Genomic DNA, 25,169 nt, shown 5'->3' with positions numbered 1-25,169 from the left:
TAACCCCTTAGATTACTTTGATGAGGTTAGATTATTTTTTTAAGGTAGGCAAGCAAGCTGTTTTGGCACTTGTATCGATGGCTCCAGCAGCTGGATCCTGGTGATTGTATTCATTACCCAGCAAGACCAAACCCTCGCTCCTTTTCAGCATCTTCTCTACTTGGTTTCTTATGCCACTTAAACAGCAGCAAAGGGAGAAAGGAAAGCTGTTATAACTGCTATTTTTTTCACTTCTATCTGAAGCATATCTGATCAAACACAGTGAGCAGATGAGCCTCTTTGGAGCGGTCTATCTCCCAGTGACTTCTTACCTGGCCAGTGTGTGCTGCAGCAAGCCCTGCCTCGAGTGGCTTCTGCGCTCGCCGCGAGCCAGTCGACTCGCAGAGCGTGGAGTCTACGGGTGATCCTCCAACATCGGTTTTGTTGTGTGTGTTTGTGTTTTTTTTTTTTTCTGAAGTGCTCTGTCCTGTTTAGTTAGTTTTTGTCATAGCGCTGCTTGGCAGAGCGCTGGTGACTGTTGAAATAGTTCACTTGCATAGTGCCGACTCTGTTGGGATAGCAGAAGAGCCTTTATTACTGGTGAGGGAGGGGAAGTTTTGTTTGAAAAAGCATTTGAGGTCTCGTTAGTAAATGAACATGTTATCTCCCAAACAATTTGCACGTTTCAAACTGTATAAACTCGGTTCTGCCTGTAAGTTCTGAGCATGAACTTGTGAAGCATCTCCAAATCCCTGGTGTTTGTGCGTGTTGAAAAATGGGAAGGGACAGACTGCATGCGTCACTCTTGTAGTAATTTGTGCCAGCTAATCCATGGGAGAAGAATACATTTTGGCTGACTTAGTGGTTTTGCTGCTAATGCACAAGAGAATGCGTTTGAATGGATGGAGTGGCTGCACGGGTTTAGGTAGACTTTGAAGAGATACCATATGTCTGGAATCCTGTACCGAATACTCTAATTTGGGAACACATTCGTGTAATATACTGACTTTATTTGGATTTGGGGGGATGACAGGAGAAGTCGAGAAGGGGGAAAAAGTGGTTGTAGCTCAGTGTCATAATGTCAGGAAGGTTGAGATCAAGTTACCTCTGAATAATAAAGGTTAATGCTCTCTCTGGAGGAGCCATTGTCTGGAGTGAATTTAATGCTAATGAAAGGAAAAAAAAAAAAGCCAGATAACTTGAACTATGCTAATATTTTATACAGGGTGGATACAGCGGAGACATTACCAAAACTAGGCTTCTACATTCAACGTGCCTTAGCTTGACCTAGATGCATTATCCAGGAAAGGAGCTTGGATTTGCTGATAAGAAGAGTTTTCTTCAGTAGCTCATATGTTGCTTAGAAACATCCCGTGTACATAAGGCAACTTTTGCACACCATGGTAACCTAGTATTACCTTCTGACTGTTTGGGTTTCTTTTTCCCCCAAGAATTTTTAAAATTAAGAGCATGATAAACCCCTCAGCAGTTGGTCTCCAGAGCAGTGGTGCATATCGCTGCTGCACTGAGAGAGCAGACTTCCAAAATCCAATCCTTTTTTCATTGCTCCAGCGAAAAAGCAGTCTAGGAAAAACACTGCTCCGTGCACTTGGTCTCTCCTTTCTTTACATTGGACTAGTGCCTTTTTTAATTTAAAGAAACCAGCATTTGTTTAACTCAAAAAGAGGTCACCGCTAGTGAGCATGGCTTTACTTAGCTGCCCACCTCCACCCACCTTGAGTCTTCCCTGATCTGGTGCAGCCTGATGGCTGTTAACCCTCTGCTCTCCCTCTGTGCACCAGGACTTTTTTTGGCTTTTGTTGCACAGGGGAGAATACTTTAGCCCATGGCGTTCATGGAAAACCAAGATGATGTACTTTCCTTCAGTCTCTTCGGGCCAGCCACCACCACCAGTTACTCTTTCTTTGTATATGCAGAACCTGCAACCATCCAGGGGGGCTCTGGGCATGGTCCTGGGGAATATTGCTCTGCAGGAAAGAGGGTCATCGTGGGGAGAAGGCTGGAGCCAGCGTCTCGGAGAACAATCTGTGCATAGCGCTGCAAGCAGAGGCTTGAGTTGTGCTGCTGGCTTCTGCCCCCGTTCCAGAGCACGCCGGTGGGTTTAATGGTAGATACAAACTTTTTGCTTTAAGTTTGTGTCTGCCTGTGATGGGCTTTAGCAAGTAAGGTGAAATTTCCTAAACGTGAAACTTCCTAAGTGCAGCTAGTTGCCTGAACCTTTGTAGTATTTAGATTTCATCAGTGCAAACATCCTCTTGGCTACTTGGCTCAAATATTTCGAGACCCTGCGTAGTTCAGCTGATAGGCTGTGCTTGGATAAGAGCAGCCACCTGACACCTGTGGCAGTTTTGTCCATACAGGACCAGTGCTGCAAGGATAGTTTAAGCTAATTGTCGTTCTTTCGCAAGAGCAGACGTGTTACTTGAAAGCCTAGCAAAAAGCCCAGCAGGATGGAAGAAGTGCTAGCTCGATCCGTATCGCCGTGCACAAAGGATCCATATTTTCTAAAACTGAGGTGGAAGACACTAATTTAATTTTTCTTCTGTGTTCTTACCCACTGAAGGCCTGTTCTGCGATGGGCTGCAATCAATACGTTATGTGCCAGTTGTGGTTATTTGAATCATATTTCCACATTTCAGTGTCTAGACTTTATGTTTGTGTGAGTTTTGTTGTACCTTTCCAGCGCCGGTGCTGATTTCAGTTGTTTTTGGCTCCCAGTTTCTATGAGAAAATCAAATGGGCTGTGTTTCTGTCTTTCCCAGTCCCCAAAACGAAGAGAACAAGGGAATTGGCAGAAGGTAGTTTTTTAAGCTCCTTTGCCCCCATTTTTCTCTCATTTGAGAGAATCTGTGTGTGGATGAGCCAGGTTCTGCCGTTGGGTGACTAGAAGATTAAAGCAAAGACAAACCACTGATGGCTGGAGATAAATCTCTCCCTGGTTCTTGCACTGAGAAAAACGTGCTGTAAAAAAAGGTATGATCTTGATACGGGCAGTGAAGGCTAGAAAAAGTGAATATACACACGTTTTCAGCAATAAAAAAGCTTTGGTAATCCTGAAAGTAAGAGCATTTGTTGAGCGTGGAGCAGCCTGACTGCATCTAATGTGCTTTGTTTTTTAGCCAGCAGCTTTTTTGCACTTGGAGCTACTCAGGACTATGGACGTGGCTGTATTTACATGCAGTGAACAGGAGGGTTGGTCTGTGTTTGCAAAGTCTGAGAATTTCTCTGTGATGCTCAGAAGTTAATAATGACACGCACCTCGATGACATTAACCTTACTGTGACCAGAAGGTAGGACAGGCGTCAGGAACGTTGATGGTAACTGCCAGAGGATGTCCTGAGTTGTGCAGAAAATAGTGTGTGAACCTGAGCTGAGTCTGTATTCGTTTGATTCTGAAAACAAAGCTCCTGGTATATAGTAAGGCATATTATGGATAAATTGGTGAAAGGAAGTTATGTTCCCAGCTCGTAATTAACTTGTAAAGCTTGCTGCCGTGAAATTTAAAAGGCTAAAATGCATCTGAATAGCAAGAAAAAGTGGTCAGATGGTATGCAAAGAATAAAGGCTGTGGTTACAACTTCTCCAAGCATCTCTGCGGATCGGCTCTTCGGCTCCCTTCTGTCTCCTGGTGTTTGAGGTGATCCAGCTTGTTGCCAAAGCCGTGGCTTTACCTCTTCCAGGGAGCTGAGCTCCACGCAAACGTCGGTGTAAATTCTTCCATTCCTTTCAGATCCAGGATTCAGTGGATGCTTTTCAGAGCCGGGGATGGGCGGAGTAGCAAGGAAGCAAATTTTTTCCACCCTGCCTGAGCTTGGGCAAGCGGAAATTGTGCCTTGGAAGCCATATAAGGCAAGTCAGTCAGCTCTTGCTGGGCTCACCTTTCTACCAGGAGGCTGGAAAAGGGAGCAGCCCTTGCTCATAGGGAGACCGTAAGGTCTGCTGGTCCTTTGAAGTTGTTCCCTGTGCGTCTGACACTCGCTGGAGGTGTGGTGTGGCAGGCCTGATTAGGTGGCAGCAGCTCATTAACTCCCTGACTTGTGGGGCTTTAGCACGCTGTCCCAAAACGAAGGCGTAAACTCGTGATTCAGCATGAAACTGCTGTACAATGACTGGAGCCGGGAAGAAGTTGATACAGGTTGGAGCGGAGCCGACTTCCATCACAGGGTTTCTTCCCTTCCTTCAGCAGCGGGACAGACTGGGCTGAGCAGGACTTTGCTCTGAAACAATAGTTCTTATGTCATTAAAATAGATTTTTGAAAATACTAACGGCACCTGTTCATGCTGCCAGGGGTGTTCAGCCATCAGAGCTGGTAAACCCCGAATCGTGACCTCTGCTGCTGCTTCTCGCGGAGTTAAGAACAACTTCTGCTCCCATAAATAGTCTCTTAAGAAGTGCGTAGGAGCTCTGCTAGCCAATTTCTTTTGAAAAGTGCTTTCGGTGACACCTGCGACAGCGACCTTGCTCGCTGTTTCCCCTCTGTGTGCTTGCCGGGGCAGCCGTGTTTTGATGGGAGCATGATGGTCCTGACCACAACCTCTGCTCCCTTCTCTCCCACAGATATTCAACAATAAAAAGAACCTTTAGTTATCTGTGTGTTTACATGCTCTTCATGGTCAGGATTTTTTGTTAGGGAAGTTGCTGGTACTTGTCCTGTTTGCTTTTCCTGCTGTGAGATCTGAAAAGCTTCCTGACTTAGTGGGGTCCACGTTCCCTAACGCCGTTGAAGAGGTGAGGATGGCTACCGTGCAGTTTCTGAAAGCTCCTGGGTGCTGTGCACCTCAGAGATGGTCTGACATGTGTAATGGATGGCTACTAATCCTCCTCTTTATTCCAGAAATAAAGCGTGGTTTTTCTAAAGGAGAGCAATGCAGCCGAGCAAGTGTATTGTAATAAACCAGTTCTCCCAGCCTGGAGTCTAGAGCTGTGCTGATGGAGAGTCCCAACACATGCAGCTTTGCTAAAGAAGTGTCTTTTTGTTTCGTCTTTAGAGATGTGGAAGTGGGAAGAGGGAGGTAGTAATGGATAAAGTAAAACAGGCTTAATCTTTATGAACGCTAATGGGATATCTTGGATCCGTTTGAAATACGCGCTTTAGATGACATGGGACGTAGTGGTGATTAAAACCAACTGCAGACCTTTTTCTAGAGGTGCAATTCTGAAGTCGTTTGAGTTTAAGGACTGTTCTTAATGCATTTAAGTGGTACAGTAGTGATCACTGCATTAAAATCTAGAACACTTTTTGGCTTTCTTAACATGAAGGGGGGGAAAAAAGTTGGTTTATTACCTAGGTTTGATATTATAGTGTCAGGGATGTTTCCGTGACCTTCCTACTGAATCTCTGGAGTCATCTGCACTGGAGATGTATCTAATGTGGGTGCTGCCTGTGTCTCGCTGCAAGTTTCAGTGCTCTCGTACAACTGAGGCCAGTTAACTCGACATAAAGGCCTTTTACTGGTCATTAAGGCTCAACTTACAGATGTAGACAGCAGGAAGAAATACGCTTTTATTCTAACCTCAGATGGGCTCGGTTAAGAAAGCAAAAGGTTTCAGCTAACTAGAGCTTGCACGGATTGTTATATTTAGACCAAAAATCCTGGTCAGACAATGAAGTGCCGGCTCAGCGGCCATACCACTTCTTTTGCATGTATGAATGAGCTTGCCTGCCGCGACGCACTCGGTCAGGCAAGAGAGGTTCTCAGTCTTCATGTATGAAATCTCTTGGGGCTTTTGGGCTCGGACCCAGGGAGTCTTTTTGCAGCTCTGTGGTCAATCTCTATTTAGTCAGTAGAGGTGGTATGTTTTTACTCTTCTTATCTGAAAATTTTTCATGTTCATTTTTGGAATTTGTTGTAACCTGAACTTTCACAGGTGTCCTTGCGGGGAGCAAACATACATCTGACTTTTTTTTTTTGAGGTAGATTTTTGCCAGTTTAGAAGAGTATGTTCTTTCTTTTACTGTTTGTCACTTTATTTTTGGAGCAGGTTTGTTACCAACCAGCCTGGCAGTGCAAATAAAGACGTAGCAGAAACACTACGGGGTCTGTGCTTCTTGCTGAAGGAAAGGGAGGACCTCGTTTAACTCGGTAGTGGCTTCTTCAGGCAACTGCCCTCGCTTTTCCATCGGAGAAAGCAAGCACCCCTGGAAGATGATGTTTGTGAGGAAGCTGTTGGCAGTGATGTGTTAGCGGAGGGTGTGTAACACGCTGAGGTTATAACATGATAGAAAATCTAGTGGGGTTGTCTTGCGCAGTACTTCCAGTTGGATTTTTTTGTGGGCAGCTTCCCTCAGTGGTGGAATAGACTGGCATTTGCTGTTACTTTCTCACTAACCCCCCCGTGACATTGGTGAGATGGTAGGAAATTGCAATGACATCCCTGGCGAATACTGACTTTCTGTTGGGTTGTGTTCCTGGGGTCCTGGTTGGCGTTGGAGCACCTCTGTTTGCCTGAAAGCCAGAAGAAGCTGTGTCTGAGCATCTTGCTTTAACTTTTGAGGCTGATCTGGCTTGTGGAGTGTTGGTGGTTGGATTTCTCTGGGATTCCTGTAAAGTCCTGGCTCTGCTGACTTTGGTTTATCATAGCCTCTTCCAGCAGGGCTGGCTCCGACTCCGTGAGGAACGTCTGAAGATTGTCTTAAGTAGAACTTTGGCAGACTAGTAATTACACTTCCCTTTAAGTGTCAATAGGATAGAGTTGGGCACAAGGAGAAAACTGGTCCAGGCTTGTTTTCCTGGGCTCAGCAGTGTGTGTGTTAGGTGAGATTTGTTCTGGGATGGTTGAACGAGTTAGTCAATCTGATCTCTAAATTGCCTTTATATTTCTCTCTTGCAAGAAAAGTAGTAAAGCTGTGTGGAAGATAAGGATCACACTGATGTTTCAGCAGCTCGTTTGAGCCATCTTATGAGCACACAGGCAAGTGAATCAGCCTCGGTGTCTTCATATGCCCTAAAATAAATCAGACTCAAGCAAACTCAGTGAGTTGGAATTGCTGTATTTTCATTAAAAGATTGCAGTGGTGAAAAGCACTCTTTAAAATTCAGCCTTAGGGTTGTGTTGTTCATTAACTGATAGTCGCTCCTGTTTACCTTGCGTGATAAGTACAACGTTAAGAATGGCCAACAGTGCTGATGCCGTCACAGCTGCCCTTCAGAAAGAGCTGCCTGCTTTTTCTATGGCTTGGTTTACTGACAGGTGGGGTTTTTTGAACTAAAAGAAGTGCAAACAGCCAGAACGAACCTCTCCTAATCATGGAAACCAACTTTTTTTTTTTTTCCCCCCACCTTGTTCTTAGCAGCTTGGTAACGCTGTTCTCGGTACAAAGGTCATTTAAAAATGTGACATGTCAGGCCAGCAACATACTGCTTCTTAATGAGGCTTAAAGCCAGCGTGTTGTAGCTGCCTGGTGGAAATATATTTGACTCTGGAGCAGCAGAATAAAGGAGCAAGAGGGAGACACGTGAGCTGGGATGGGATCCCTCCTCTCTCCTGCACCACAGCCCCTGTATCTCTGGGGAGCCCTTGGTACCCAAGTCCTTGCAGCTCACTTATGTGATGAGGTTTTAATTCCTCTCTGCTTATGCAAACGAGCACAGGTGTTTGACAGCACATTCGCCTTCTCAGAAGAAAAGCAACTGAAATATCTTCAAAAATACCCACACGTGCTGGTTTGAAATGATTTCCTCCTGTGTTTCAGAGCTTGAGATGATCTCTTCCTACCTTTGGCTTCTGGCTGCCCCGTAGCCACCATTCAGCAAGACGGCGAGGAGGTCCTGCAGCGCCTCTTACTTCATCGCCGTCTTGCTGAAAGCCTCCCGTGCTTCCTCCCCAGGGTGTCACTTGACATTGAACTTGAGCTCTTGAACCTTAAGTTCCTCGTTCTCTGTGAAGCTTCGTCGGTAGTTTGAATGTCTGAGGGCTTTTGCTCTAATCCTGTTCCCCAGCACTTCCAGCTCCAGTACTGGAATTTCAGCACCTTCAGCCTCGCCTCAGCCTTTTCAGCTCTTTGACTGTTCTCCAGTTAAAACTAGGTCAGAAACAACCGTCAGCTTCTGATATTTCACTATTCCTGTTTTATAAGTTGTAACCCAGTGTTGCTGCGTTTAATCGCTTGCTTTCATTTTAACGTATTAAATGTCTCATCTTGCTCTGCATGAGCAGCCTGACATAGCAGAGCTGGTAAAACTACTCAAAATAACATCTTGGCCATAAAAGCAACGTTACCTTGATTGAGTCTGAAATGGTGAATTATCTGATTGTTACGTATAATGCCTGCGATGCCAAACTGACAGATTTTTTTCCACAAGCACTCTCTAACTGTGCATTTGCTGGCAGTTTGTGTACAGCCAAACAGTTTTCTAGCTGTAATTAACCAGCTTATCTTTCTGTCCGAGTGGCTTTTTAACCTGATGGGTGAAAGAAAAATCACTTAAAAATAAAAAATGAAATCAAGTAATTGGAAACCCGCAGATTGACGAGGGACACAGTAAAGAGGGTACGTTGGAAGTAATTTGAAATATTTATTTTTAACTGAGAGTTCTAGCTGACTGTACCCATTCAGCGTTTTTATAAGACTATTATTGGAATGGTACTTGGAGTCTGAGCCGGAGTGCCTCAGTATTTAGAGAAATCCACCTGGTGTAATTTAAGAGTATCCTTACTCCTTTCTTTTAGGCAGACTTTTAGCTAGCTAGCGATATTGGAATACTTAGGCATTCTTGCTTAAATGGTATTTAAATAGGTTCTTACTTTTCAGTATAGCTTAAAGGTTGTGGTTTTTAAATTCAGCCTGAGCTGTCGTTCTAAAAAGTTTTCCAGAATGGTGAGTTGTTTTATTAAGCTGTTCTTAATACACTCAGTTTTCTTCTTTCATGTATCTCCTGCTGCTCTGTGAAGCTCTTCTAGGGTCTAAGGATCCCTGGGTTGGAAACCCTCGGTGCGGAGGTACCAGTGCGATCCGGCTCCTGCTTACAGACCTGGATGGTCTCCGCTAAATACCGCGTGAAGTGGCAGTGTCTCCGTTTATCACCTGGGAAATAGTAGCTCTGTTTCACAGATGGAGGAGGTTCAACCCAGAGGTGAAATGCTTTATATCAGGTTACAGAAGGAAAGCTTCTGACAGAGGGCAAATGGAACAAGTCTTGACTCTAAATCTGGTTCCGTAGTCCCTTTACATCACTTCCACTGCATGGCCTTCAGCCTCGGATGGAAGAGCCTGGGTGTTTTCAGCAGTTATGGAAACTTTACTTATGGTGAGGATGAGGGGGAGTCGTTTCAGATGTGCTATCGTGACATGCTTTTCTATATTAATTTGGGAAACATTTTCTTTTGATAGTTGAGGAGTTTGTACAGTGCAGAAGCTAAAACCAAAATATTTGGAGTACCAGTCAATTACGGAAAAGCTTCTTTTTAACTGTTTAACTTCTCTCAGTTCAGAGTCTGAGGGTGACCTTTTCATCCATGTCTCAGGTCTGGCCAACGCAGTGGGAATGGGTGTGCTTTGTAGTCATTAGAGTCATCATTAAAGGCTGGCCAGATAAAGAACTGTCCCTAAGCAGCTTTTGTAGAGTGGCAGTTCAGGAAAAAAAAAAACGACATTAACTCTTGGGCTAAGAATGATGATTTTATGTCTGTCTTGGAAGAGGCTTGGCTGGAAAACCTTTGTATTATATTTATGTATCACTATGAGAATGAAAGATGAGTTGCTTCAGTTACCTCTGCAGTAGTACAAGCCCTCTCCAACTTCAGTTGCTGACCCTCGTAGTAGTTTGGGAGGAGGAATTTGGCAGAATAACGTGAAGTTTGAAAGAAGAGGAGCGTTTAAACAGAATGTAACTGGTCAGAAGAGCAGAAGTTTGAAGCAAGAGTAACGTTTAAACAGAATATAACTGGTCAGAAGAGCAGATAAGTATTCGTGGTGGATGGTGTGCTCTGAGCAGCAGAAATAGGGAGATCTTGTCCCATGGAACTGGGTCTCTTGCTGACCCTCTCTTCGTTATGTGGGTGTCTGGATGCATCCGTGCTGAATGGTGGGCACGTATGGCCAACTTCTGCTTCCCATTCCCCAGCGAGGAGAAACAAATCTTGGTCTTCCCTATATTTAATAGCTAATTCTAAATCTTTTCAGTGAAGCTGCATGAAATCATCATTTTTCAGTTGTATCCACGTTTCAGATTTCAACCCATCAAGGGAGAGAAGGGTCAGGAGTAGAAATGCTGGGTAGTCACCGTGATCCCTTTTGGGCCATCGGACTGAAAATGCCCCCATCTTCACATTTCACAGACCTGATGTTGTCACAACAGACCGAAAGCAGCATTGCTGGTGTTGCTTCAGAAAGGCTAATCGGTGAAAAGTGCTGTTTCTAAGATAGATGGTGGCAAGCCAAGTGATTTCCATGAGTGAAATTGTTTTCCTCAGCACTTTCACAAACTTTTTGGTTTCCTTTGAGAGGTGGCCATGTCTCCAGCATGTAGTAAACTGTTAGCAAACTCCCTCTTCTTTCAGAGGAAGCACAGAAGCCTTCATCCAAGGTGTCTTGTACTAGAGGAATGGCTTTTAAAATATTAATCTGAGAAAATCTAAAACCCCTTAATGATTCTTGGCTCATAAAACTGTTTAAGTAAAGCCTTCAGGGAAAACCAGAACTGCTGTTCACCTTTAGCAGAGTTGGGAATTTTGGATGATTCAGTTTCCTTCTGCCAGTTGTTTTTTGTTTTGTGTTTGTTTTTTTTCAGTCCTTTCCCAATTTAACAAGATCATCCGATAGCTACAATAAAATGCTGCTGCGAAAACAAGCAGTGTTGCATGCAAGAGGTGGTTACCCAGGGAATATTGAGCATGAATGTCTTGCTAGACTAAGGTCTCTGAATTGTCTTGTAATGCAAATGGGTACAGATGCTGAAGCCATACTGCTGGACTTTTCTGAAGAGAATATTTAATGATTATTATTCTTATTAGTATTTACAATGTGTGGAGGCAGAACAGGAAATTTCTTTATGCAATAATGTTTCTTGTTGAAAACAGTATTTCAAAGCAAATCCACGTGTTCTCAAAAACAAATCTGAGAGGGTTTGTTTTCCTTTGCCTGCACTTTAGAAATACCAATATTTACCTTCCTTTTTTCTACCCTATCTTTAGTTTACAGTGTCTGCCAAAAAATTTAGCCGTGCTAAGAGATGCAGTGCTACCGTGTAAAAGGGGAGTAGATTTCAGGCCATATGAGCAGACAAATTCTGACTTAATTCTTTGATTTAAAACATTTTTTTTTTTCCTCCTATAGGGGCAAGTGACTGTAGAGTTGCTATTTTTAAAAAGAGCTGGGCTTTGGGATGTGTTAATTTAACTTTTCACTAAACTCCATCCAATTGCTTGCAAGTAACAAAGCAATGAAACTTATTTCTAGGTTTCTGCTGATTTTTTTTGCGATTAATTTGCCAGCACAGCATTATCTTTGTACAGTGCTTTGGGAAGTGTTGTTTCAACTTGTTTTATGCTTTCCTGGTTTTAACTTCTATTGCTTCTAGTCTGAGTTAGAGGAGAAGAATCCCTTCAGGAAAAATGGTAATAAAAATAACAGTTTGGGCAGGATTTTGTTGATTTGTAGTGTGCTGGCAGGAAAGGAGAAGGGGTTGTTGAACCTCAGCTTTGGGAATTTGGTTGGGGAGAACAGGACGAGAAAGGTAAGGGCATTTAAATGGGCAGTTTTGATTCAAGAATGGACTGACTAATAAAGTAGCTTTGAGTTCTCGGTGAGGTTCTGGAACACCCTTTTGTAATGAGTAATGGATGCAGAAAATCCAGCAACAAAAATGAAACCTGCTTTTCAGGGAGATACAGTAATTGTATCAAAAATACCAGGGTTTTCACTCAGAGTGAGGGAGATATCCTGTGTCACTGCACTAAAAAATGGGCATAATGTTTTGGTAGTTCTTTCATTATAAACATATTTTTAATTGATTACCAGACTACTTTGAACAGTTGTAGCTGGACAGGACTGCAAAGGTTTTTTCCCCCAAAACCCTTTCCTTAGCAAGCTTTCGGAAACTGTGGGAGTTGGCCGTTGGTCTTCAGACAGTAAAACCTCACTAAGTAGCCCAGTCTCATTAATAGTGAAATTGGTGGGAGTTTGTAATGATTAAACTACAGATAATCATCCTTTAAGCTCTCGTGTCAGGCATAAAGAGTTGAGACTTTATGATTATCACTTCTCTTGCTAGACTTAATGAGTAGGTGTCCCTTAACTCCCTGGAAAAGCAAAGATTAAAAAACATAAAAAAAAGAGTTCTGTACCATTGGGAAATGTGCCTGTGGTCTCCAAATGTGGATTCTCAGCTGAGGCTGACTTCTCCAGCGATGCTGAAGATAAGTAACTGTGTCCGAGTTAATGGGGAGCTCAGGACCCTTGACACCACAAACCCGCCTTTGATCTTTTCCTGTTTCTTACAATACGTGTTCCCTTCGACCTCAGGCTACGAATCACCCCCTGTTTTGGGGTGGAATTGCCCAGGTGGAGAGCTGCAGCTGCTTGCTGCCGATCCCATCGAGCACTGAAGTTGGGTGACCTGGAAGCAGCAGCGATGGGATCCAGTGACCGACTGGCCATCTGGAAAGAAAGTGGTATTTAGAACAGAAGTGTTGTGGCTCTTAAAACAAAGTAGACTGTGCCCGTGTCTGTCCCTAGTGCTTATTCTGCTCTGGCAGTGTCTCACCTGTCCCCTAACAGGTGATCCCTTCTCTGGAGACAGGTAGTTTTAACTCTTGGGTGTCCTCTGAAAGTCCCAGGGCCGCAGTTTGCGAAAACAAAGCTTGCATTTTCTTTGGAGACACTGTTGTGTCCTTGCAGTATCTCTTGCAGCCATTTCAGATGCTGCATTTGTTTGTGTTTATTACAGAACAGTTCTCTGTCCGTCTTGGTGCTCTTGAAGAAGAATTACTCAGTTACGGAATTTGCATTGCTGTAGAAATTTAGGAATAGGGATAAGAAGTCATTTGGTGGTTCTTCTCTTGGGAAGGAGTCGGTGTGATAGATACGTTGGTCTGTTTGCTGTAACCAGGTTCTCCTCTGGCTGAAGAAGGTCACCTGCTCTACAGTGATCAGAGCAAAGTCGACACCAAGTGACAATACTTTAATTATTTCTCTAAGGAATTGAACCTCCTTTTAATTTTCTTCCTGAAAGGCCTTGCCTAAATCGCATATATGCTTAGCTTCTCTTTCTAATGGAAAACTACTGTGCCTTGTGCTCGCCAAGCATCTTGGCTTCATGATGGCGAGTGCTGTGTGGTTTGTCCCAGGATTTTTCAGTGTGTGCAGCGAGTTGGAGTTTCCTTACCAAAGCTACCTTTCACAAGATGTGCGGTGTGGTGCTAAAGATGAGCAGAGTATCAGGTTTCCTGTCAGAGGCATCTGTTCTTTTGGAGTTTAAAGGTTTATTTTTGCAAATGCAGGATCAGGAAGAACACAGTTGGGTTCCGCACTGGGAAGCAAAGGTTCTTTTGAAGCACGTCTGGAAAGATTTACTGGAAGTTACCAAACTGAAACACAAAAATTTCACTGGGCTCGAGCACAAAACTTCAACTACCTTGTGTGTAAAATGGCACTGGAGTGAGCATTGAGTTGTTTGCTTGTGCTGTGGAGGGTTTTGGAGATGAGACTCATCAAGGAGCTTTATATTCTGAAAAAAAATGAAGAAAGACGGATTCGAAAAGCTGGGTGACCGCTCTCACACTGGCATAGTGAAACACAGTGGCAAAGCCTTCGCTGTGCCAACCTCCACCTGCTGCCCCGAGTCTTGAGGGTGCAGGATGGGCGTTCAGGCAGCCCGCTCGGCTCCGTGTGGTCTCTTTCTCGCTCCATCTCTCCTTTTCCCTAGTTCCTCTCCAAAGAAAGCTTTCTGGTGCCCGCTCCGAAGCCGCCGTGCCGCAGGGAGGTGCACCCAGGGGTTTTGCCGTGCCCGTGCCACGCTGCATGGGGAAGCGGCGTTCCGTGGTTTCGGTTGAAGTTCCCAAATGAGTTCTGCAAAGAATCCTATCGACAAATACATTGCGTTTTATTCAGGAAGATCTTTTTAACCTGGATTAGACGAGATCAGAAGATCCAGGCATGCGTGAGAGAACCGGCTCCGCGGCCAGCTCAGCTCTCGTGCCTGTGGGGTGACATCTTGATGACAGTGGAGTTTAATTGCTTTCTGCTTTGCTGATACCAGCTATTGGCCATTTAGGGACTGAGCTTCTGCTTTACGTTGCAGGCACAAAGCATTTCAATTTGGCTACGCTTTTTTTTTTTTTCTAAACTTAATCCTGTGTCTTACTCTCTAAACTTGCTCAAAAGTAGTGGTTTTCTGTGTTTTGAGTGGGCTGGTTATCTTTGCTGGGATTGTGGAGTGATGTAAAATTTTATATGCTTACGACACGTCCTTAATAAGGAGCTGGGAATGTTGAAATTCTGTAACTCAGCCACAGTTTCACTGATGTCAAGGGTTTTTTTTTTTTTAAGCTGATATTTGTAATAAAACTTGTTTCCTATCTTATAGGAGCACTCTTGGTTTTTGACCCTGGCAAGTTAAACTACTGAGGAAATGACATTTGTGCTGTAATGGCCCCCTTAGTAATTGCATAATTTTAACAAGGAAACCAGTATGTGTTTTGCACTTGAGCAATTAAAAACTTTAAAATGTACAGCTTAGCTGACATAAAAGCTCTTTATCATTTTATTGCTGCTTGCAGCATGTCATGGCTAGGATTTGTAGGTGCTTTAGTATTACAGTGATAATATGCATCCATTAATGCATATTAGAAAAATGATAGATTATAATCAATACAAACAGTTCACAGAGTAATTGGGAAGTCTCCAGCTCCCAAACCTTCATCAAAAACACCTTTTTAAAAATTATTTGTATTAAAAGCTCAGGTACTTGCTTCTACCCCAAACAAGTATTTCTTTTAAACATTGGGGAGAGGAAAATGGGGCAGAAGAGTGGCAAAGTGGGCCCAGCAGACAGATAGGGCTTCGTTATTTAACAACATTTTGCTCATCGAAGTCATAAACAAGGTAATTTAAGAGAGGAGGCGTGAGCAGACGTGTACATAGGCTAATTCCAGAAGCATCCCCACGGCTGCGTTTCCCACCCCGGCAGCGGACCGTTGTCGCTGTGGCTGCTGGCATCTCTCTTGAGTCGAAAGCTGAACTTTTTGGCTTCAATACTTGTGGATTTACATGGGATTTCCAAGACTCTTTCCCTGAGAACATCGGATTTGAATAGCAAAACCAGTAGCTTGTCTCCGAGGCGTGTGTAGTATAAAAAGATCTGGAAGGCTTTGTAGTTTAGGTCAACAAAAATTATATAGGATGTGTAATTTTCAAGTCTCAGCAGACTCGCTCCCATCCGCAGTCTGTTACTGTCCTCGACTTCAAATGAGATTGTTGGGAGGCCTTAAATTGCAGATGGAAATTGTGCTGCAGGGAGACGGTGTTTTAATTCCGTAAGAAATAGACGTGACATAAAAAAGAATATTCAGGAGGCTTTTTACTGCCGTGTTTCTGGTAGGAGGTAAACACAAGCCTTGAAAAAGCAAATTGTCTTGGGAGAAGAGTTTTGTCTCTGCCTGATGTGCGGCGGGTCTCTCGTGGGCCAGCTCTGACTGCCAGTGAACTTCACCCAGAGTCACTGGGAGTTGTCGTGGGTATATTCAGAGGAATTTATTTCCCCTGGGATTTACGTATCCTGCTACTAATGAACTTTGGGACTCCGAGGTGTCTCCGGTGAGTCTGTCACAACCAGACACTGGCTATATTTGCTTTCGTTTTGGTCTCTGTTTTACTTTGCAAAGTCTGCGTGGCGTGTTCAAAACGAAAATGTAAGTGGAAATCTAAATCTGTTCTGTTCAGATCTGCGGGACACCTTTTTGCAAGCACCCAGGTCTGCTCGAACCCAGGATCCTTCTGGATTGGGATCTGACCCCTTTTTTTTTTTTTTTTTTTTTATGTGCTGAGAAGCCGGAGGAAGCAGGGGAGGGAGTGTACCTAAATTTGGACCATGTTGCGTGGGCAGAAGAAACACAAACTAGTCATAACCAACGAAGTAAAGGGGAACTTGGATGAGTTTGGGATATTAACATGTCTGAAATTTGTGAATTTTAAGCGATACCCATTTCTTCTCGTTTTTGTAACTGGTTTCTGAGGTGCAGTGGCTTTACCTGGCTGGAATTGCACGTGACAGTTCAAAATGCCCCGTTCGTGCCAGCCGTGGGCTTCGCGTGGTTTTATAGTTTCTCTGTATATTCATTGACATTCTTGCTGCTAATTTTAAATGTTTGCAAGAGGCTTTAAATTCTGAAAATAATTCCCTTGTTCCAACATAAATAAGGGAAAGCTTTCATTTGCTCTGTTTGCTCGGCGTTTGTGACTCCTAACAGTCAAGAAAACAGACAAATACACCGATGCTAAGTATAGGCAAATATTTTCCATATAACACTGCCTCCAGTATAAATTCCAGTAAATGCATAACAGAACTTCTCGAAACAACATATTCTTTAATTATCTGTATTTCCTTGAAGAAATGGGGAAGTTTCCAACTGGTTACTTGACGTGAGGATTTCAAATGTCCTTTCTGGTCCTGTGTAGGAATATCCCATCCAGCTGTTCCACTGAACGTTTTTAACCTTATGCCAGCTTTGATCATACCTGATAAAGTATTTTATTAGTTTCGCATTCAGTTTTTGCCTGTTTTAGTGACACTTTCTTCTTCTTCCTACTCTTTACTCAAGCTTCCACGTGCCAGATCCGGAGTATTTAAGTGCGAGGAACTGTTTAGACATTGCCACTACCTCTGTGAGCTTTCACAGTATGTATTAAGGGTTACTCGCTCTCCTCTAGCCTGGAGAAGCTAGAGGATGAAGATGAGCATAATACCATGATAATAAAAGACAAATGTTTTGTGGGAGCTTTGGGGATGAGTTCTTGGTTTTTTGGTTTGATCTCATGACTTCTGAAATAATCTTACGGTATCTGGAGGACTGTCTGACAAAAAGCACTTGGGTCTGGGGTTTGATTCACGTTGGCATCCTTTAGCAGAACTTTAGTGTTCGAAAGCTTGCTGCTTTAGTTATCCACTGAGCCCAAAGAATACAGCAGGAGCCATGGAAAGCAGTGAACTGGGCACAGAAGCGTGAAAATCCTCTTTCCAGATAGGAAATAAGTGAAGTTTTATGGAGTAAAACGCTGGGTTGTCAGCAGACATAGCTGGGGTCTGTTCAGGCTCCTTGTCAGGGTCTGTTTGCAAGGCAGGTGGATACGGTGAAGCTGGCGATTTCAGTTTGGGTCGATGCTGGAGAAGTACAGCCATGCATTTGTGGTTTGGATGTTCCTTTGGAAGTTACTCCTATAAGCTTTGGGGCATTGGTGAGTTCGACTGCAGGAAGGACTCTCTGGTTTATTAAAACAGTTCATTTTCTCTTACGGGAAGATGGGAGGAAACTTGACGCCTTTTTCTTAAAGATCCTTTGTAGGAGCTAGCAAACAGAGAGGCCGTGGTGATCATTTGCCAACCTTTCAGCCCTGCGTCAGGAAGCCTTTTGTTGAAACAATAGTGAGCACGGAGCAGACGTGTAATTCCTGCGTCTTAGGTGTGTCTGAAGGGGCTTTGCTGGCTCTTAGTGTATGCAGAGTTTAGAAATTCATTATTCTTGCGTGGCACTCGCTTGTTCTCTGGTCCCACGCGTCCCAGCGGTCGCGCTCGTTTGCACTTGGACCCTCTTCATCGGGGCTGTCACCGTTACGGATGAGTGTCGTCACTGCGGAGGTGAACATCTTGTACCTGGCAGTGGAACAACCTGCTGAACTGACAGGGGCTGGTTTGAACTACTTGAACTGTTGTTTTCTAGCTTAGACTTTTGTCTTTATCCTAATCGGCTTCCAGTAGCTATTCCTAAATATATTGAGTCTCATGGAGGAATAAAGTTAGAATTTGTTAGCTGGAAGATGCTCAGGCTGTAAGTTGGTGTACCCTGGAGAAGGCAGACTTGTACCTGCAGCAGTACCATGGTCGTGTCCTGGGGCCAAGGGGATGACTTTTTTTTTTTTTAATTAGAGGAAAAGACCTTGTTCCCAGTAAAGGTGGATGGAATGGCATTTCTAGGAAACTGTAACGAAGGAAGTTCACTGTCGTGGCGTCACCAAGGAAGAGGAATTAGATGACTCTTTAGAAGATTGTCATGGTTAAACCTGGCCAGGAACTAAACACCATGCAGCTGCTCGCTCACCCTCCCCTATCCCGGGGGAATGGGGAAGAGAAGCAAAGGAGACTCGTGGGTTGAGAGAAGAACAATTTAATAATTGAAATAAAATAAAAGTAATAATGATAATAAGAATAAAAAGATAATTATGTTATACTATATAAAATGACAGCAGATACAAACAAGTGTTGTGCAGTGTAATTGCTCACCATCTGCTGACCAGTGCCCATCGCGTCTCAGCAAATGATCCCGAAACATTGAAGTCCTGAATCTGGAATTCTGGCAAAGTGAGAGCCCCCAAAAAAGATCTGAAGAGAGAGAGAGAGAGAAGGAACCCAAACTTCCTGGCCAACCCTCATCTATGTACTGGGCATGACGTTGCGTGATACTGAATATTCCATGGGCCAGTTTCAGCCTCAATCCTAAATCCAAGCTCAAATCCCAAGGTAGGCTGCGGGTCCTTTGCTTGGGCTGTGCTCCCCCCAGCCTGTTGTGCACCTGCATGCTGGCAAAACACGGGAAGCTGAGGAGTCCTCGATGCCTCAGCACCAACTATAAACATCAGCGTGTTATCAACATTTTTCTCATAACAGATCCCATACTAAATCCAAAACTCAGCCGTGTTCTCGCTGCTAAAGAGAAAACTAACTCTGTCCCAGCTAAAACCAGGACGAGGATGACAGAGGGATTTTTGGAAATGGTAGCAAGAACTCTTCAAAGCTGGGCTTTGTCCGTACAAGAACATTCAGGAAAGTTAATCCAAACAAACCAAAGATATAAATTGAAATATGATTTTAATTTAGTTTAGCTTCATTCTTGTTTACATTTATTCTGAACGAAGGTATCCATGCAGGAATTCAGTTTCATCTAATAGAAGTACTTAATTTCATATCCTTAATTAGGTTAGGGCTTGCATGTGTGGTGTTCTTTCGTGAGCATTCCTAAATGACCTGTGGCCAAGGAGATGGGCGTCAGCCGAGGAGAAGCGGTGCCTGGGTAGGTGCAGGGGATGGTGGTGCTGAAGCCAAGAGCCTTCCTCTTCTCTCCCGGAAAGTTGGACCCTCTGACATCCAGCTCTTCCCTGCCATCCCTTCCATGGAGCGTGGCAGGGAGTTACAACACTGATACTCCTCGGTGGCAGGTCACAGCCCCGCAGCCCTTAACGTACGCACGGCTCGGGAGCCTGGGATTGCTGCATTTCGGGGCTTCGAGGAAGAAAGGCTGAAGTTTGCCACTTAGAAATGAGCATTCATGAAAGTTAAGTTTGAGATTATGCATTTAATTTCAAAGCATTTCGTATGCAGATTAGGGAATTTATAAGTTCTGTAATTACAGCTTGTCCTGATTTGTGTAACAGTGCTTCTGTATTGTTACTGCCTCGTTATTCTACTTATGTGCTTCATATTACCTTTTTATTCCACTTAAATAACTTTCCAGAATTAATTGCAGAACTTCACAAATCCGTAATTAGCTGTACAAGATCCGCATTCAGATTTATTTTTTTAATCCAAATTTTTTTTTTTATGTTTCAAATACTTCTTTGCTCAAGTATGTTCATATGAATTTCTGGACACATTGCACAGTACATGCTGACACCGTGAACAAAAAACTGGCCCGTCTGTCTATGAACAGCGTGCTGTGGTATGCAGTGTCGTGGCACTCCAGGAATTCAGTGATCTCTGTACGAAGAGCAAGATGTTGTTTATTGTTTCTCTATAAAGGTTGTTTCGGGTCTATAAAACTCCCTGTATAACACAGAGTGAATGCTGTCAGCTTCAAGCGTATTCTTGCTTTACTCACTGTTGTAAATATCTTGTTACAATTTAGGGTGTGATGCAGATCTGTTAAATCCCATCAGATGGGTTCTTTAAAGGCTCTGAAGAGTGTGTCTTGGTATGAACTTATTCATCTGTGCTAGAAGGATATTTTCTTGCTAGGGAAGTTGTTTTTTTTCTGTTAATGTCAGCGTATTGCGGCTTAGATTCTTCACTCCTGGGCTGAAAGCATTTGGAAAGGTTTTATGAGAGATGATAAACTTAATGGGCTTTCAAGCTGTTAACTCCTTTGCTGCTAAATGTAAATGTCTGTTTCTGTAATCCTGGGGAAGTCGAGGTGATTCTTTATAGTGCCGGGAGACGCGGGCACCGTGGTGCAGAAAGGACAATACAAATACACTGTTTGGACTCAGTCTCCGAAACTCTTCTTGGCGTTTTTCCCCTGGAAAACGTGTCTCCTGTATGCGTGGCAAAGTGCAAAATGACATTTCAGCTGATTTTTAAACTCTTCTGTCCCTTTGGAAGGCGTCGCGACGGGACCCCCCGCGCGACATGTTTTTCCACCGCGTGGAGCACAGCACCCTGTCAGAGGGTGTCTTTCAGTGTGTCTTGGAATGTTTTATGTGACTTAAGAATCAAAACCAATACAGCCACAACTCTCTTGAAACTTAAAACCCAAAAAAACTTAGTTTATCTTAGCGTGGCTTGGATTGCATATGTTCTTTCTTTCCCTATAGCTTAAACCTCAGGTAAGAGTTTGAATTCCAAAGCCTTCGTGATGGAAAAGCTCAAATCAGGGTGCAAAAAGGCTGGAATTCAGTGGGGTTTCTGTCTTGGACAGATTGAAGGGGTTTTCAAGCTTGCAGGAGCGCGACTTCTTGAAATGTAAGCAAATTAGTACGGAGGAAGAGGCCGATTGTTGAAATAGGCAACGTAACAACAGTATTTTGCAATGAAGTTGCAGTTTGCTTTTCCAACAATTTGCCAGCTTTCAATTGGAAAAAATGCGCTTAGCGCGATCGCAGACCTAGAACTGCAATAAATTTTCCCTTCAAATATCCACTGTTTAACTCAAAACTTACATAAGCACCAAAGAGACACAGCCGAGCTGTTCCATGCCTGAAATGTGGTTTAGGGGTCAGGAGGGAGCTAAGTGCAGCCCGTCTGGGTGCCCTCTCGGAGATTTTCTGAAGTAAGGGGGGATGGCTTTCAAGAGTGAAGTTGATTAGCCACTGGCCACGTTACAGTTTTATCCCTTTTCTAGGTACAAATCACTGTTTCAGGAGGTTTTATGTTTTCTCGCTTGGAATTCTGTATATTTCCCTGAGCCTTTTTCCTTTGGGGGGGGGGGGGGGGAGGGGGGGGGAAGTATAGGTGAAAAATCAAGCTGAGTATTTTTTGGCAGTGAATGTTGGAGCTTTAAATTTCTCTAAGGTAATCTTTTTTTTTTTTTCCCACTTGTTTTTGTAGGATGCTGTGACATCAAAACCAGTAATCCAGTTTCAAGGAAGCCAAGGGGTAAGTTTGTGTGTGGGTTGCCTTGGAAAGTTCTTTACTGGCTTACACAATTAATCCAAGTAAGGTATTTGTTCTGTATGTCTGTCCTATTCCAGTTCAAAGAATGATGCTCTGATTTCTGAAAGTGAGAGATGTGAAGTTCAGATGTGGTCCAGGAAAGAGAGTTTGCTCATGGATCACATGGATTATCTCTCTATAAAAACTTTCCCCCCCTCTTTATTTTCTAACCTTGCTAAATCCATAGTGATGTGAAAGTGCTGGTGAGGAAATTTCGTTTTATAAGGCCACGCTGTCGGGTAGGACAAGGAAATGGAAAGTTCACTGATGGCAGTACTGTGGTGGGTGCAGCAATCCATGGAAACCTCGCCTGTGTCCCGAGGAAACGCCGTGCCAAGCCTGGTAAACTTGGTGCAAGACTTTACGGGTGCAAATTGTTCACAGTAGCAGTGTTTGGAGGCTGCTAGGGATCTGCTGAAGCTTTATTTGATACACACATCTAAACTGTGCAGTTTCTGTGAGTATCAAAAGTTTTTTATATTTAGGAGTTTTATTTCTTCTGTTCTGATGACTGAACTCCTGTAAGATATTTATAGATGCTTGAAACCATCTCATGCCAGTTACTGGCAACCTTGAGGTTTGATTGGTAGTGTTTCTGGTAAAGTAATGCAACTCTTTGCTGACTGTTAAAATGTTATTTATATACCTTTTAGATGCAAAAAGGTATGTGTTTAACTTAAGCACTCTGTAAGGAAGGGGAGTTTTTCAAGAACCTGAACTCTGCTGTAAATAACTTCTTAATTTTTGTGGTGGCACAATGAAACTTTCAAAAAGGATTGAATTAAGTTGGGCATTAAAGCCTAGCACGCTTCTCCTTGCCCATATTTTACCTTGTGACACCAGTCTCACTAGGTCCGGAGTACTCTGACAAAATGTAGCAGGAAAGACATGATGGTCATCATAAGTTAAGAAGAAAAATACAAACTTTTTTGTGCTGGGAAATAAAGAAAGGAGCAATTTCCAGTTTGTTTTTTCCTTTATTTACAATTAAACTTCCCAGAAAGCTCAGCATGAAAGCTTAGATAAAAATCTGCAGCTGAATTTTGGCAAAATTAGCAGCGAGCTACAAGGAAAACTTTGAAGGCTGTACGACGTGTTATTAGAGGAGCAAACAGCTTTGCACGTCATGAAGCAGCTGAAAAGACTGCAAACACTTTCCTTTCCCTTTGGAGAGCACCTTGAGAGGATCTGCACCTAACTTTTCCTGTAAAGCTGCTTAAGTTCTAGAAATGCCTCTTCTCTCACTTAATCTTCCTCCTGGAAGGAAATGTAGCAAAATTAATCAGAACAGCTTAAAACATTCTGCCACCCTCAGCCGCTGTGGCTTTCACGTGGGTCTGAGATGGACCCATGTATTTTCAGGTTAACCAAAAGAAAATCTATTTAAAAATTATGCAGTTCCTTGTAATTTTAAAAAATAGCTCTTCTAAAACGATGCAGTTCCTTATAATAATTATAAATATTTTAAAATGATGCAGTTCCTTATTAAAAAATTGAAATATTTTAGGATTATGCACTTCATTATAATAATGAAAAATAATTATTTAATGCACTTATTTGAGCCCCTACCTCCCAGAGAAGAGTTTTTGGTGACAGAGCTGCCAGGTACCTGTAATTACAGCCAGGGTTGAACGGAAAAGCAGCGAAGCAGCGCTGAGCCCCGCACGCGGTGCACAGCACCGGGGCGTTGCGGGTGGAAGGAGGACGTCGCTGACCTCTGCCTGCCTCGTTTTCAGCTGTTTAATTAATTGCACTGTCGAGTAAAGGCCAAAGGTAGAGCTTTGAAGAAGGCGAGATCCGGTTCAATTGGGGCAGATAGAAAGGGCTCTTTGTCCTTTTATTATTATTTTTACTGGGTATGACAAGAAGCTGGCAGCTGCGTAACCATCTGGTTTTAAGTGTAGTACTGGTATATGTCACGATTGTGCCCTGCTTTGGCAGAGCTTTAAATGCTTTTTAGTGAGCCTCCTCTCAATTGGACCAAAAAGATAATTTCAGTGATTTAACAAGTTCTCAAATTCAGGTGATGACGTTAAAGCATATTTGTTTAGCTATTTAGTTTTTTTGGAATAAAAAAATTTTTTTTCTTCCACTGTGCCTTAGCTCCCCGATTTGTTGCCTTCCTCTTTTGCTGCCTAATGAGTGTTGCTATGGAGAAGATTTGCCATTAACTTTTGAGGGCGGTAGGATTTGTGCGCAGCGCAAATGTCACGGTGGGGTTGAAAGCAGTGTCAGTGATGGGAGACTTTCCAACTGGGACTTTCCTGTGTAAATCTCTCTCTTGCAAGAAGGAAAAAAATCTTAAAAGTACTTGATGACTGGGGGAAGCAGGACATAAAATAAGAGTTTAAAACAGACTACTGCTTCCTTAATTTAATTCTCTAGAGGCCTCCTGACCTGTTGAATCTCATTATTTGTGAGGCTTTTAAATTACTGTGTCTTTTTTTTTACCTATTCCCAGTGTTAGACTAATGAACGCTGTCAAGGATACTCTCAGCTTCTAATACACAGCAAACAACTTTCATGTTTAATACCCTAATTAACCAGGGAAGGGAATCAGCCAGGAATATAACAGAGGGTTGGCAAAGTGGCAGCTCTGTCAGCCAGGTGCCGAAAGGAGGATGCTGCTGGTTCTAGCCCAAAATAAAACAGCTATTTCAGTGACAGGGGACAAAACCTCCTGCATGGATCCTGGTCTGATTGAATCTCACTAGAGTTTTTAAAAAACAGTGGACTATAAATGATGTTTGCCTTAGGATGCGTACTAGCAATGCTAGTCTTGTTCATTATTTTTTTTTAGTGCAATAATCTGTGTAATAATCAGAATTTTGATAGTGGTAACTAGGTTGTAATTAGCAGAGTGTTAATCTGCTTTGAGATGCTGAAGTGGGACTCTCTGAATATTCCTTAAGAGCAGCACATGTTTCTTAGTTTTTCATCATGAACTGAATTTTCTTGGATAGTTTTGTAAGTTTATATGTAGTCTTGAGTGTTTTCCTTGTTTCAACATGCATGTAAATTAGAATTTAACAGCTTGAGTACCAGAGGGTTACAAACAGTGGCAGTTGATGGTGTGTATAACTACAAGAAAGGCTGAAGATGCTTCTATTTCGGTCAAAGCATGTGCAGAATTAGAGATTGGGTTGGGTCAAATTTGCAGGTGCTTACTGCGGGGGGAGCTGAGATGGGGAGAGTAGGGAAGGAACTGAACTGGGGAGGGGGAAGCCGTTCAGGTGCCAAATACATGTAGGTTCCTGCAGCTTTCTTAAATATGACTGTTAGGAACAAAACGTCTTAACTTTACGTGATGGGAAAATATGACGTTTTCCCCTGTTTCTTGGGATGTGCTTGTGCTAGTACTAATAGAGGAAGGTGAAATTACTGTTCAGAATGAGCTGTACACAGATGAATATTGCTTGAAAGAAAAAAAACCAGAAGTCACATCTGTACTGAGCTATTTTTAAGTGTCTATGGTTACTGGTGTAATACGGCACCAAAATTAGGGCTCCCTCAAAGCAGTTACCATGCTGATCTGGTGGCTTGAGAAACCTTCTGTTTCAGCTAAAAATAATTCCTAGATAACGGCCAGTTTG

The 25,169-nt window shown here is 43.1% G+C and overlaps 1 protein-coding gene across 1 annotated transcript in view; it reads left to right on the top strand.

The window, feature by feature from the left end:
• Positions 1-25,169, top strand: part of ELL (elongation factor for RNA polymerase II) — a 54,626-nt gene that overhangs the window by 4,962 nt on the left and 24,495 nt on the right. Inside the window, 1 exon segment of the mRNA XM_086627712.1 lies at positions 21,472-21,519. Coding sequence (XP_086483838.1) covers positions 21,472-21,519 — 48 coding nt within the window.

This window comes from Tauraco erythrolophus, chromosome 28 (assembly GCF_009769465.1).
Source record: "Tauraco erythrolophus isolate bTauEry1 chromosome 28, bTauEry1.pri, whole genome shotgun sequence".
NCBI classification, from domain to species: Eukaryota; Metazoa; Chordata; class Aves; order Musophagiformes; family Musophagidae; genus Tauraco; species Tauraco erythrolophus.
This window is presented reverse-complemented; position numbering and strand designations above follow the sequence as displayed.